Here is a 14,851-nt window from a genome sequence, read left to right on the forward strand (position 1 = left end):
TGTTCGTTGTGAATGCTGCATACATGTGAAAAATGAGAATAATTTACAACAATATTTATTTATATAGCACATTTTCATACAAATAATGCAGCTCAAATACATGATGAAGAAAGAGGGGAAAAAAGACCAAATAGATAGATACTTTATTAATCCATCCATTTTCCAACCTGCTGAATCCGAACACAGGGTCACGGGCGTCTGCTGGAGCCAATCCCAGCCAACACAGGGCACAAGGCAGGGACCAATCCCGGGCAGGGTGCCAACCCACCGCAGATACTTTATTAATCCCAAGGGGAAATTCACAATAATAAGAATTAAAATAAGAGAACACTAATTAACATAGAATAAAAGTAAGGTGCGATGGCCAGGGAGAACAGAAAAAACAAAAAAAAACTCCAGACGGCTGGAGAAAAAACAAAATCTGCCGGGGTTCCAGGCCATGAGACCGCTCAGCCCCCTCTAGGCATTCTATCTAACATAAATGACCTCAATCAGTCCTCATTGCATTCAGGGTTCTCATGGAAGGACTTGATGACGATGGTCATGTGGACTTCTGGTCTTTAATCCATCAATGGAGGGACATCACGGTGCTTTGATCAGGTGGTAGTGGCGCAGATCGCCACCACAGAAAACTGGAAAAAACAGCAGAGAGAGTAGGGGTTAGTACAGATTTTGGACCCACCATGAATAATAAAAATTTAATTGAATATACAGAGCGTCAGGATTAAACTAAAATGAAGTTATGAGAAAGCCATGTTAAAGTAATGTGTTTTCAGCAGTTTTTTAAAGTGCTCCACTGTATTAGCCTGACGAATTCCTACTGGCAGGCTATTCCAGATTTTAGGTGCATAACAGCAGAAGGCCGCCTCACCACTTCTTTTAAGTTTAGCTCTTGGAATTCGAAGCAGACACTCAATTGAAGATCTAAGGTTACGATTTGGAGTGTAAGGTGTCCGATTTATTTAAGGCTTTTAAAACCATAAGCAGTATTTTAAAGTCAATTCTGAATGACACGGGTAACCAATGTAGTGACATCAAAAGTGGAGAAATGTGCTCAGATTTTCTTGTCCTAGTTAAGATTCTAGCAGTTGCATTCTGCACTAGTTGCAATTGATTGATGTCTTTTTTGGGTAGTCCTGAGAGGGAGAGCGTTACAGTAATCTAGTCAACTGAAAACAAAAGCGTGAACTAATTTCTCAGCACCTTTCAATGATATAAGAGGTCTAACTTTTGCTATATTAAGTGAAAAAATGCTGTCCTAGTGATCTGATTAATATGTGATTTAAAATTCAGGTCACAATTAAGTTACCCCTAAATTCTTTACCTCCTTCTTGACTTTTAATCCTAATGCATCAAGTTTATTTCTAATAACCTCATTATATCCATTATTGCCAATCACTAAAATTTCTGTTTTCTCTTTATTTAGCTTGAGAAAATTACTACTCATCCATTCAGAAACACAAGTAAGACATTGTGTCAATGAATCAACAGAGTCGGGATCATCAGGTGCTATTGATAAATACAATTGTGTGTCATCAGCATAGCTGTGGTAGCTCACGTTATGCCCCGAGATAATCTGACCTAACGGAAGCATGTAAATCGGAAAGAGCAGCGGACCCAGGATAGAGCCTTGTGGAAAACCATATAGAATATCATGTACCATAGGAGTATAATTACCATAACTAACAGTTCTTACAGTTCTGTGGTAAATCCCGTGGCCGGTAGCATAAATATTCAAGGACATTTTTACTTTGTTTTCATGATGCTTGCATGCTCAGTATAGGCAAACGACTGCATCATGTTTCTTTAGTTGTCTTTGTGTGGGTGGAGATAATTAAATCGAAACCAGGAAGGCATTAATCTATTAAGCAAGCCAAGGACATGAAAATCAAAATTCAAACAACATCATGGAGGAGTCGAAAACGAAAATTAATATATTATGTAACCAGGGCCAAAAACAAAAGTCAGAAGTTGTAATCCATTAACAAAAGATCCTACTGCCGACAATCGGATTGAAGCAGTGACGAGAATGTTAGACTTCGCTTTGTTGTATCCAGACTTGGACAAACCATGAAGTGCTTGACACTGTCTTTTATAGCCCTGACCTGGTGATGTCCTGAGCCTTGCAACCAGACCAGCCAGAATGCCCAAAGTGCCAGTGTCCATATCACAAAGAAAATGGCGTCTGCTTTTAAGCGTTTTTACTGCTAAATGTTAGTAAGAATGTGACTAAACAAAAAAGAAAGGAATCTTTTGTGTTCATTAACTTCCCAAACCCACAAAACAATGCCTTGGTTATTTTGAAAGGCCAAGGATCAACTGCACAAAATTTAAAATAAAGTGGTTTATGCTAATGACAACTCCCTGAAAAGTTTTATTCGTCCTCTGTTTCATGCATATGCTCAATTATGTATAATGACAATTTCAGTAGATTTATATATTTTTAGGTGTTCCTGAACATGGGACTCCAAAAGTTAACAAATCGTCTGTCAGGGTGTGTCTGATTGAGAGTCTGCGAATGTAATAACTCGAAAATAAATCTGAGTCTGAGTGAAACTTGGGTTAATTATTAGCATTGCAATCATTTGCATATTGGATAATTGTACATGCTTTGTGCCTTCAATATTTACTAGTGAAATTACAAGTTTAACTAGTGAATTTCATGTGCTGAGCACATGGCCTTTTTCATAATAGCTCGTTTCTCCTTGTCTTATTCCATTGTGGAGTCAGGAGGATCTTATCCCAGCTGTGTCAGCTCTGGACAGGGCTTAGATTTGTTGCAGGACACATTCCCACACACACCCACACTTGTTATGCATATGTTTTGCATAAGATAGTTCTTATAAAAGGGAGCAAGACCTGGATGTGAACCCACATATTCTAAGCGATAAGGCAGAGGCAGTAACCACTGGGTTATCATACTGCCCAGTGTCCATCCATTTACTCACCTGCTTGTTCTGTTTGTCACAGGGAGCCAGTGCTTCTCCTTTCAGCACAGGATGCAATATTAGAATTAGATGTGCCGGCCAGTTTAAAGCTGTAGGAGTGAGCGTGCCCTGGAGCATATTAGTATCACATCTTCAGTCCATTCCAGCATTGCACTCGAGGCTCCAGTTATGTGACCCTGAAGTGAAGTAGGCTTGTTTGTTAGCAGTTTGCTTCCAAGTGACTAATGCACTTGATTTACGATGAACAGGCTATTAGTGACTGCCTTGCGTGACATGTCGTTGTTTGCAGCTGTCTGTTTCTTAGTATCGACAGAGTTCTCTTCAAAAATATTCAGACAGAGTGTGATTAGCAAGGACGTACTTTCAGATTTTTAAACACAACACATGTTTATGAGACTTTGTTAGAAAAGCAATGTACACACTCCAGGGTCATTTTACATTTACTGGAGTTCAGCAACAGGTCAACACAAATGTGATTAACCAAAGAGTGTAATCAAAATAAAAAAAAAAAAAAGTATGAAGGAAAACATTTAGACTCCGCAGTCCTTCAGGAGCAGAGTTGAAAATCACTGACTTATGAGTTGCTCGCTATTGTGAAATTGCCGTTTGAGATTTGCCTTTGCGTGCTGGATTGTGGCCGGTCTTGTTTAAAATTTGAACATCTGTGATAGGTGATTAAGTTTAATACTTCTAATTTTATGTTCATTTGCAGTTTTTGATTGTTTTGGCTATAAATAGTCAATGATCATTAAAAAGTGCAGCAGACCTAACCATGAAGCCAGATCTTTTGTCATGTAGTGAGCTCGGATTCAAAGAGCTTTGCTTTGCCTTTTGTAGTGCAATAAATATTATTTTTTTATTATATTAAGTGTTCAGGGAAACTGCTGTTTATTTTGTAATTGTTCATAGTTTATATAAAATGTTGTGTGAGGATGTGCATGTTACAGAAAGGGACACCTTCAGTATGGCTCCATTGATTGTCCGTGGCGACTCTCTAAGTCGCATGCCATATATTAACAGGTAATAAAACTGCTTTACTTAAACTTTTTTATTTAAGAGTACACTGCTCAAGCATTGTTGGTGATCATTTTTAAGTTATAGACATTGTAACCACTTTCTGTGTACAGAACTGTAACTAGAAGATTACCATGATGGTGTAAAGTGTTCCAAAAGGGGATGTGTGGAAGATGAAGTAAGTTTTATTCAAAATTATATGTGGTCCCGTCCTTGAATTTGACATCCCCTTCTGCAGAATGATCAACTTGTTTAATTAAAACAAACTCATTCCTGACAAGGGTAAATTTATTTTGTAAAATGAATAGACTGCTGGCTCTGCATAGGTTAGAATTGTGATTTTTTTACTTTCATGTAAATGGAAGTTTGGTAGTGGTGTCAAAAATTCTCTATGAAATTCAGCAAACGTTCTGATTGTACAATGTTGAAAACATCGAAAAAAGTTGATTTTAGCGTGGCATTTTGTATATGCGTCAGTGGAAAATCAAAAGTGATTTTTTTTTTTTTTTTTACATGCTATCCCCAGTAAAGACAGACTATTTTAGAATGAGCAATTTCCAAGACATATGTCCTAAAGGCTGAAACCAACTTACCATGGTAACTTCCAAAAATAGATGACTTAACTTCTTCAAACAAGTTTCATTGTGTCTTCACTTGTGTTTAGTCCAGTTTGGTCCACTACTTTTCTCCATATTCTTCATAAACAGTTTAACCTAACATAGAAATTATTTAATTATCTAGAATTTTTGAAGTCTGCTCCACTTAGTTTTAGGACCAGGCCTATTGATTTGAAAAATTTTTGCAGAAGTAATTTGAGATATACAACTTATGTAAATACCATATATACTTGCGGATAAGTCACGGCATGATTTTACCGTATGTGTTGCCTTGGTAGAGTAATATGTTACTCTACTTTCCCCTTTTGTATTATTGATATGTAGCCTTTGTCAGAATGCCTCTCATAGACTTAACACTGTTTATAAGGTATTGTACCATATAACTCCCCACCTTCCCTTCTACATCTATAACCTCAGGCAATTAGGTATAGTAAAAGACAAGCAGGAGTTAAGTTACACTTTAAATAATGTATTATTGATAATATTCATAAATAATAATATGCAAAGTACATTTGAATATTGGCAACCATACAACCTGATAAATGGTGATGTGTAGTTTTAGGCAGTAAACACTTGTTAGTTATTTAAAATGTCTCTAAGGCATCATTTTGTGGTCTGCTTTCTTCAGAACAAGCGCATGCCTGTCTCAATATGGCTGCTGAGCTGTGCTCTTCATTGTGTTGTCTTTTTCAGTTCATGGTGTGTGTGAGCTGCTCCTTCATCAGTTGTTAAGAGAGAGAGAGGGTGAGATAAAGCAAGCAAATTTATGGGTTTTCTGTCCAACCCCTACAGCCAATAGGGCGTCATGGTACTTAAAGGCTTTTGATACAAGCCAATTCCAAACAACCATGCTTCAGACCAATGGGGCAACATCTCAACACCTGCCATCCCCCAAAATCATATGTTAAGGTAAAGCTTGGCAGTTAGGCAGCCTTGCTTTGTGTGGGAGTTAAGAGACTTCGGAGAAACATTAGCCAAACTTGAATGAGGCACATCCCCCCCCCCCCCCTCCCAACCGTGTCATAAAATTCAAAGACATTCCTAAAAAAAGGGGGCGGGGGGGTGAACACGATTGCTTCTCGCTAATGTAACACTAATATTACATTGCTTTGCCTAAATTACAAATAAAGACATACAAAATATTTATCAACTTGTATGCAAAATTTCACATCACAACACCATATAATTTCCAGTATTTTATAATGTCGGCCATATAAGTCGAATGAGGAGAACTCGCGCAATTGATCCAAGAGATTATGATATGCTAACACCCACCTGAGAGAGTAACCACGGAGCACACTGCCTTTTTTTCTATGAATTGTGCCTATGTGACCACACGGTAATACCCAAAATATTCTGAAGCGACGTTTGCATGGTTTTGTGTTTTTTTTTTTTTTTTTTTTTTTTTTTTTTTTTTTTTTAAATCTCACACCCTCATACACTTTTATCGTAAGAGCATCCCTTATCTATGGTGGACCATTCGATCAGAAGAAAATATGAAGCTGGTTTTAAATGAAAAGCAGTTGAAGTAGCGAAAGAAATTGGTAACTTAGATGCACTAACAAAATTTGATGCATCTGTGAAACTGATACGAGATTGGAGGAGGCAAGAAAATGTAAAAGAAAAACAAATTAAGTGTTGTATTTTTGAATGGGCGTATAAGTCAGGGTCTGATTTTATGATTGATTTTTCTGGTTTCAGGACCCGACTTATATGCGAATATATATGGTATACACATTTTTACATATGGAGACATGCACACACTACTGTTGGATGTGGACTCAGTTATATATTATATACTTATGAACAATTTTTTTTGATCACACAACAGAATGACTAAAAGGGAAGAAAAGTTTATAAAGAAAGAATAAGAAACCTCTGACTTGGCAGTCCCAATTCCAGTAAGGTGCTATACAGGCATATTGCTGTTGGTATAAAGGAGTCTGACACACCTTCTGCTGAATTACTCTTTGGCTGAAAGTCCTCAGTGTTCGTGTGTGACAGGGACGATGTGCAGCATTGTTCATAATGCCTCAGTTTTGTTATAATTCTCTCCTTCACTACGACCTCCAAGGGGTCCAGACTATGTCGTATAACTGAGCCTGCCCTTTTAATTGGCACAGTGCAGAATATTGCACTGGCCATTACAGAGTTGTAGAACAAGGATGTCACTTATCACGTTAAAGGAACATGAAAGAAGAGCCTCCAATCTACAGTATATTCTGTAATTTTCAGAAAGTTTTTAAATTGAAACTTTCAACATTAAATTGAAACCTTTTAATACTAGCAGCCTAATTCAGATTGCAAATACAATATAGATGGAAGAAGAAAGTCCCAAACATATCCAAGCTTTTGTGGCTGAACATCCACCTTGTTCATCCCTGTAATTCCATGGCACTGTGCACATGTACTGGGAAGATGGCCAAAACACAGGTTTATGGTGTGTTTGGCTTAGACTCTAATGTGCACAGAGCTGACTGAATGAGGTGGATGAGACTAAGGGAGATGACACACAGAGTGAGTGAATAGAAGAAGGTGGCATTTACAGTTGTAACTGAAACCGACCAATCTCCTTAAATGTTTTCTTATTAATAGAGGCCTCCAGGCAGTTTCTGAGATTGAATTTTACTTGAGGTCCTCTTGTCCTCAGACAGTAATTGTTGGCAGTTAAAATTTGGCAGGACTACGACTTTAGTAATTCAAAAAGACATTTCATAGGGAAATAGAATTTGGAAAGTGGGGGCAATGATTGTTTTTCTTGGCAGACTCAACAACAGCTACCTTATAGGTGGTAGGACGTTGGGAAGTATATTACATACCTCTTGGCAGGGTTCAGTAGTAGGTGGGAGGGGTAATTGAAAAAGGGCTAAAGGTCCAACTCTGATAAAGAGTCAGCCAAAGTACAGGCCTCAGAATAATTGTTCTGAGCTGCTATATGATCCCTGCACAGAGAATAGGGGTAGACTCACTGACTCCTGTCTTCAGTCTGCTTCTGTTGGACTCATTTATAATTACCTCACAACTGTATGAAGAGTTATTGTTACCATTTTGTGCCATTTAGATGCCTGTGGTCTGGCTGTGCATATCTTCACAGTGGTGTGAGAATGTGCCTTGCAAAACTGGGTGCAAAGGCTTGAATTAAATGGATCATGTCAAAGTAATGTGATGAATGGTAGATATCTGAACTTTTAAATTTTATTAAAGATTTCATTAAAGTGTTGGCTACCATAGTTAGCACAACTATGGCATTAGCACAAGTGTTAGCACTGAATGGTATTTTTGTAGACTCTCAGTCAAATTTCAAAATATATTTATTTGTATTATATTATTGCAATAGCTATTTTCAAACTTCTCTATCAGCATTCAGTTTTTTATCTACTGAATAAGATAAAAAGGCACTAAGACAAAAAGGTCTAACAGTGTAACATAATCAACCTACCATTTCCTGTGTGACAGTATTATGTTATATGTATAGTATGTAGGAGGGACATTCAGAAAGGTGGGAGGAGTAGTAATTGGGCATTAAAAAGTTGGTATGACGATGGGGGAAATTACATTGCAAATGTAGAAAAGTGATGTAATTTGTTTTTGAAATTCTTAATAGAGTTAAAGTGCATAAACTTGTACAATTCTGTTTCATGCTAGCGGGTAGGATTTGTGTGCAGCTGAGTGGGAAAATGGACAAGAGTCAAAACCTAAATACGTTTGAACCTACTATAGTAGTGGGTTCCACAGGGGCCAGAGGGAGTATTTTGGAAACTGTAATAATCATCCAAAGATGTTCCTCAGGATGCACAAGTCATCCAAATCATATTATGTGATATCATCTACTGTTGAATTCTGCTCTGTACTTGTAATATTTGTACTGCACTATTATATTGTATTGAGGATTACTTGTGTTTTGTTCTGTGTATTGTGTTGACCCCCTGTTTTCCAGCAGGGGACGCTAGCTCCTTGGTTGGAATAAGCTCTTTTGTAATTGCGGCGCCTAAATAACCTGAACCTATATCGATATAATATAAAAAGGCGAGACCCCTCCCTTAGTGATACGGCTGTGAGAAATAACTTTGCTTTCTTTGACGGTTTACACAGCATAACAAAGGAGAAAACCATGACAAGCCCATGTGTAGAGTCTATCATTTTCGTCACTGCGTTGGAAGGATTTTCAGGTTCGAATGACGTTATCTCCCATCTGTCTGTCGGCTTCAAAGGTGTTCCGGGCAATGTTCCAAGGCTTTATACTCTTTCTTCATGTGTAGGCGCCCACTTAGGTAAATCATGCCATTCCAAACAAGGAAAAGAAGATCCAATGTCATGCTGACTCTATCACACAGAAATAGTACAATGCCCATTTTCGTAGTTGTCCCTTTCTTGTCTTCTAAATGCTTGCCTAGCAGTTCTAAATGATGAGCCCCTGTGTGCTAAATCTGGTCTTGTGCTAGCTGTACATGTGAGAAGAAGCAGATTTATAAAATATTTTTTGTACAGAGCACAGTGACATATTAATAAACGTATAAACTTATTACACCACCTTCTTTTTGACACTCACAGCATGCCCAACCTACCTTGAAAGAGTTCTCTCTTTGAACTGCCTTTCCTGAGGTATCTTCCATTTTTTTCCCCACTAGGGTTTTTTTTGGGAGTTTTTCTTTGTCTTCTTAGAGAGTCAAGACTGAGGGGCTGTCAAAAGGCAGGGCCTGTTAAAGCCCATTGTGGCACTTCTTGTGTGATTTTGGGCTCTACAAAAATTGTTTTGTTTTGTACCTTGTAACAGCCAAGTTTCATGTCTGCCAGTAAAAATCTCAAAATCTCCTGTTCGTCTGTTCTTAGGACCATCTCCTGGTTTCACAAATCATTAGTTTATTCTGATTTACATCTATAGCGGTGGTGGCCAACTCCAATCCTGGAGAGCTACAGCGACTTAAGGTTTTTATTCCAACCCAGTTGTCCTCACAGGTGGCGCAGTGGTAGTGCTGCTGTTTTGCAGTAAGGAGACTGTGGAAGATTGTGGGTTCGCTTCCCGGTTCCTCCCTGTGTGGATAGCGCTTTGAGTACTGAGAAAAGCGCTATATAAATGTAATGAATTATTAGAAGCTGATCCTTACCAATAACAGATCTTATTTAACTTAATGGCATGTTAGTGTTTTAACTTTCTCACATCAGTTCATTTTTAAATCAGAGAATTTTTTTTTCTAAAGATATCCTAGTGATTTGAAGCCTAAAACAGTTGAGTAATTTTCAGTTCTTCACTTTCTCTTCAGTTTCCTTCTGAGTACATAATTAAACCAAATAGTGAATGATGAATTCACATGGGTGGAAATGGAGACAAGCTAGATGGAGAAATGCTGGTTCCTTTGTCATTTGCATCTTATTGCTAATAAGGAGCAGTTAAAACAGTGAATACAACTGTTTAAGACTAAAATAAGCAATTAAGCGTTCAAAACCTTAGAAGTCGGGCAGCTAAAATGAAACAGAAAAATGTCACTTGGACAATGGATGCTTCATCAGTAATTAATAATTTATAATGAAGCAGTTGGGTTGGAACAAAAACCTGAAGCCACTTCAGCCCAACAGGACCAACGTTGCTCAGCCTTGGTTTAAAGGATCCAAGTCTTAAATAGCAAATAAATTAAATGAAGTTAATTAGTAGCAAAAAACTAGTCAGTAATGAAATAAATGGTTAGAATGAAAACCTGCATCCACTGTGGTTCTCCAAGGTCGGAGTTGGCCAGCTGTGGTCTACAGAAGGAGCAGAATATTGTGAAAGAAAAAAAATTCATGAGTTTGTGGATCTGTCCTTGCCAGACTGGGGGTGATGGCATACCAAATTGAGGTGTGTTTTTGCAGTAAAGGTCTTTAAGACCTTTTGAGCAATATACAAAGGTCTTCTGAAATGTTTTTGTTTATTAAGAACATTCCATGCAGAGAAAAAAAAACTCACTGCCAGGTATGCAAGAGACGAATTCAACTAAAATGGATAAATTAATTGTTTTTGCTCTGTGAAATTTTAGTATATTTGAAAAACAAATCTTTTTCAAGTATATTTTTTTTTATGTCCCAATTTTCATAATTGTCATACACACAAAAAAAAAAATCTTTCAGTTCTAATTTTATGGGTTTCTTGAGTCAAGGTGCTTGGTGGCAGGTTTCAGTGTTCCAGCTTCTATTAAAGGTCTTCTCAGGAGATACATTTCTAGAGGGTATTAGAACATTAGAACACTCTAGACGAGAACAGGCCATTCAGCCCAATAAAGCTCGCCAGTCCTATCCACTTATTTCTTCCAAAAAAACATCAAGTTTTGAAAGTCCCTAACGTCTTACTGTCTAGCAGACTACTTATTAGCTTATTCCAAGTGTCTATCGTTCTTTGTGTAAAGAAAAACTTCCTAATGTTTGTGCGGAATGTCCCCTTAACAAGTTTCCAACTGTGTCCCCGTGTTCTTGATGAACTCATTTTAAAATAACAATGTGTGTGTGTGTATATATACTGTGTGTATGTATGTATATATATATATATATATATATATACAGTACTGTGCAAGTTTTAGGAAGGTGTGAAAAAATGCTGTAAACAAAGAATGCTTTCAGAAATATAAATAATGATTGTTTATTGTTATCAATTTACAAAATGCAAAGTGAGTGAACAAAAGAAAAATATAAATCAAATCAATATTTGGTGTTACTACCTTTTGCCTTCAAGCCAGCATCAATTCTTATAGGTACACTTGCACAAAGTCAGGGATTTTGTAGGATTATAGTCAGGTGTATGATCAACCAATTATACCAAACAGGTGCTAATGATCATCAATGTCACATGTAGGTTGAAACACAGTCATTAACTGAAACAGAAACAGCTGTGTAGGAGGCTTAAAACTGGGTGAGGAATAGCCAAACTCTGCTACCAAGGTGAGGTTGTGGAAGACAGTTTCATGTCATGGCAAGATTGAGCACAGTAACAAGACACAAGGTAGTTATACTGCATCAGCAAAGTCTCTCCCAGACAAAGATTTCAAAGCATATGAGATATATATATTGTATGTATGTATGTATGTATGTATGTATGTATGTATGTATGTATGTATGTATGTATGTGTATATATAGATATATAGATACTTTATTAATCCCAAGGGGAAATTCACATACTCCAGCAGCAGCATACTGATACAAAAAAAACAATATTAAATTAAAGATTGATAATAATGCAGGTAAAAACGGACAATAACTTTGAATAATGTTAACGTTTACCCCCCCCCCCCCCCCCCCACCCTCCCGGGTGGAATTGAAGAGTCGCATAGTTGGGGGGAGGAATGATCTTCTCAGTCTGTCAGTGGAGCAGGACAGTGACAGCAGTCTGTCGCTGAAGCTGCTCTTCTGTCTGGAGATGACACTGTTTAGTGGATGCAGTGGATTCTCCATAATTGACAGGAGCCTGCTTAGTGCCTGTTGCTCTGCCACAGATATTAAACTGTCCAGCTCCATGCCAACAATAGAGCCTGCCTTCCTCACCAGTTTGTACAGGCATGAGGCGGCTTTCTTCTTAATGCTGCCTCCCCAGCACACCACTGCGTAGAAGATGGCGCTCGCCACAACCGTCTGATAGAACATCTGCAGCATCTTATTGCAGATGTTGAAGGACACCAGCCTTCTAAGGAAGTATAACCGGCTCTGTCCTTTCTTACACAAAGCATCAGTATTGGCATCGCGGATTTTATATGTAAGTATTTTTAAATATATATCGCAGATTTTTTGCTGGTAGTGGATTTCTGCGGACAATTGGGTCTTTTAATTTCTGGTACATGCTTCCTCAGTTGGTTTGCCCAGTTGATTTCATACAAGGGACGCTATTGGCAGATGGCTGAGAAGCTACCTAACCAGAGCCCGTATTGCGTATTAAATAAAACTCCTGAAATATATTGTGAGCACGGGGGCTGTTTGCACCCCTAGAGGATACAGCTACTCCTCAGAAAACGCTGAAAGACTACCTTCACATTGCTGCCATCCTTGCTGGGCTTACATGTGGCTGCTCTGTCAAGCGATGTGCTTCCTGCACGGTGCTTCGCATACTTAAAAGCACGTATTGATTTTTGATTGTTTACTTTTCTCTCTCTCTCTCTTGCTCTGACATTCCCTGCTCCTGACGGAGGGGGTGTGAGCAGGGGGGCTGTTAGCACCCCTAGACGATACGGACGCTCGTCTAAAAATGTTGAAAGATTATCTTCACATTGCTCACTTCCGGCTTTATCAAGCAACATGCTTCCCGCATTGTGCTTCGCATACTTCAAAGCTTGAACGGCACGTATTGATTTTTGATTATTTGTTTTTCTTTGTCTCTCTCACTCTCTCTGACATTCTCTGCTCCTGACGGAGGGGGTGTGAGCAGAGGGGCTGTTAGCATACTGGCCTAGAGGATACGGACGCTCCTCTAAAAAATGCTGAAAGACTACCTTCACTTTGTTCTCTTCCTTGCAGCTGCTTTATATGGCGGTGCTTCGCATACTTAAAAGCCAAACAGCCCTATTGATTTTTGATTGTTTGCTTTTTTCTCTCTCTCTGACATTCTCTGCTCCTGACGCGCACTCCTTTGAAGAGGAAGATATGTTTGCATTCTTTTAATTGTGAGACGGAACTGTCATCCCTGTCTTGTCATGGAGCACAGTTTAAACTTTTGAAAAAGAGACAAATGTTTGTTTGCAGTGTTTGAATAACGTTCCTGTCTCTCTACAACCTCCTGTGTTTCTGTGCAAATCTGTGACCCAAGCATGACAATCTAAAAATAACCATATAAACATATGGTTTCTACTTCGTGGATTTTCACATTTCGCGGGGGGTTCTGGAACGCAACCCCCGTGATCGAGGAGGGATTACTGTGTGTGTGTGTGTGTGTGTATGTGTGTGTATATATATATATATATATATATATATATATATAATAATATTATATTATAATATAATATAATTCTTTAATTGCAGTTAAGCCTCTCATCCAGCTGGTAAATTCCCCAGAAGCAAATGCGGGCTTTTCTTTAAACTTCTGAGACAGTTTATCACTGCCGCACTATAGACAACTGATGAAAGAAAGTTTATTCACAGCTCGTGTATTCAGGAGCATAGACTCGGGCTGCAATTTATGATGGAGGAAGAATATAATATAAAAATGGTAAACCATTCTAGTGCCACCATTCATTGAATGCATTTGTTGACCAAGCTTTCTGGAAAGAAATGATTAAAATAATATATTTGTGCTGCAGTATAAAAACTTTGAGTGCTAAGCTTAGGAAATGATGAGTGCTGTTCCTACCTATATGGGAAAAAATGTTATAAATTTGTTTCATTTTAACTTCTTTTAGGTTTGCTATATTCACTGGCTTGATGTCACAGTATGAAGCTATGCATGGCCAGATTAAGGGAGCATACATTTTTAAGGTATGTATTAATTCCTGCAGGGGTTTAAAACAATTCATAAGTTTAAAGCTTTTCTCCTACATAAAAACTGACTGGTAAATGTGACCCTTTCTTCAATGTGTTCTTGTTGTTTTGCTTTAAAAATGTAATAAACAGTCCATTAAAAGAGGAGTAACTCAGTCAGTCACAAGATAGATAGATACTTTATTAATCCCAAGGGGAAATTCACATACTCCAGCAGCAGCATACTGATACAAAAAACAATATTAAATTAAAGAGTAATAAAAATGCAGGTAAAAACAGACAATAACTTTGAATAATGTTAACGTTTACCCCCCCGGGTGGAACTGAAGAGTCGCATAGTTTGGGGGAGGAACGATCTTCTCAGTCTGTCAGTGGAGCAGGACAGTAACAGCAGTCTGTCGCTGAAGCTGCTCCTCTGTCTGGAGATGACACTGTTTAGTGGATGCAGTGGATTCTCCATAATTGATAGGAGCCTGCTGAGTGCCCGTCACTCCGCCACAGATGTCAAACTGTCCAGCTCAATGCCTACAATAGAGCCTGCCTTCCTCACCAGCTTGTCCAGGCATGAGGCTTCCTTCTTCTTAATGCTGCCTCCCCAGCACACCACCGCGTAGAAGATGGCGCTCGCCACAACCGTCTGATAGAACATCTGCAGCATCCTATAGCAGATGTTGAAGGACGCCTGTCTTCTAAGGAAGTATAGCCGGCTCTGTCCTCTCTTGCACAGAGCATCAGTATTGGCAGTCCAGTCCAATTTATCATCCAGCTGCACTCCCAGGTATTTATAGGTCTGCACCCTCTGCACACAGTCACCTCTGACGATCACGGGGTCCATGAGGGGTCTG

At 38.5% G+C, this 14,851-nt stretch overlaps 1 protein-coding gene across 1 annotated transcript in view; it reads left to right on the forward strand.

Annotated features, from left to right (window-relative positions):
- rmdn3 (regulator of microtubule dynamics 3) overlaps window positions 1-14,851 on the forward strand; it is a 126,875-nt gene that overhangs the window by 48,509 nt on the left and 63,515 nt on the right. The window contains exon 7 of the mRNA XM_028821642.2: window positions 13,928-14,003. Within this exon, the coding sequence (XP_028677475.1) occupies window positions 13,928-14,003 (76 nt within the window). The remainder of the gene's footprint in view (window positions 1-13,927; window positions 14,004-14,851) is intronic.

The sequence above is a fragment of the Erpetoichthys calabaricus genome, chromosome 16 (genome assembly GCF_900747795.2).
Source record: "Erpetoichthys calabaricus chromosome 16, fErpCal1.3, whole genome shotgun sequence".
NCBI lineage: Eukaryota > Metazoa > Chordata > Cladistia > Polypteriformes > Polypteridae > Erpetoichthys > Erpetoichthys calabaricus.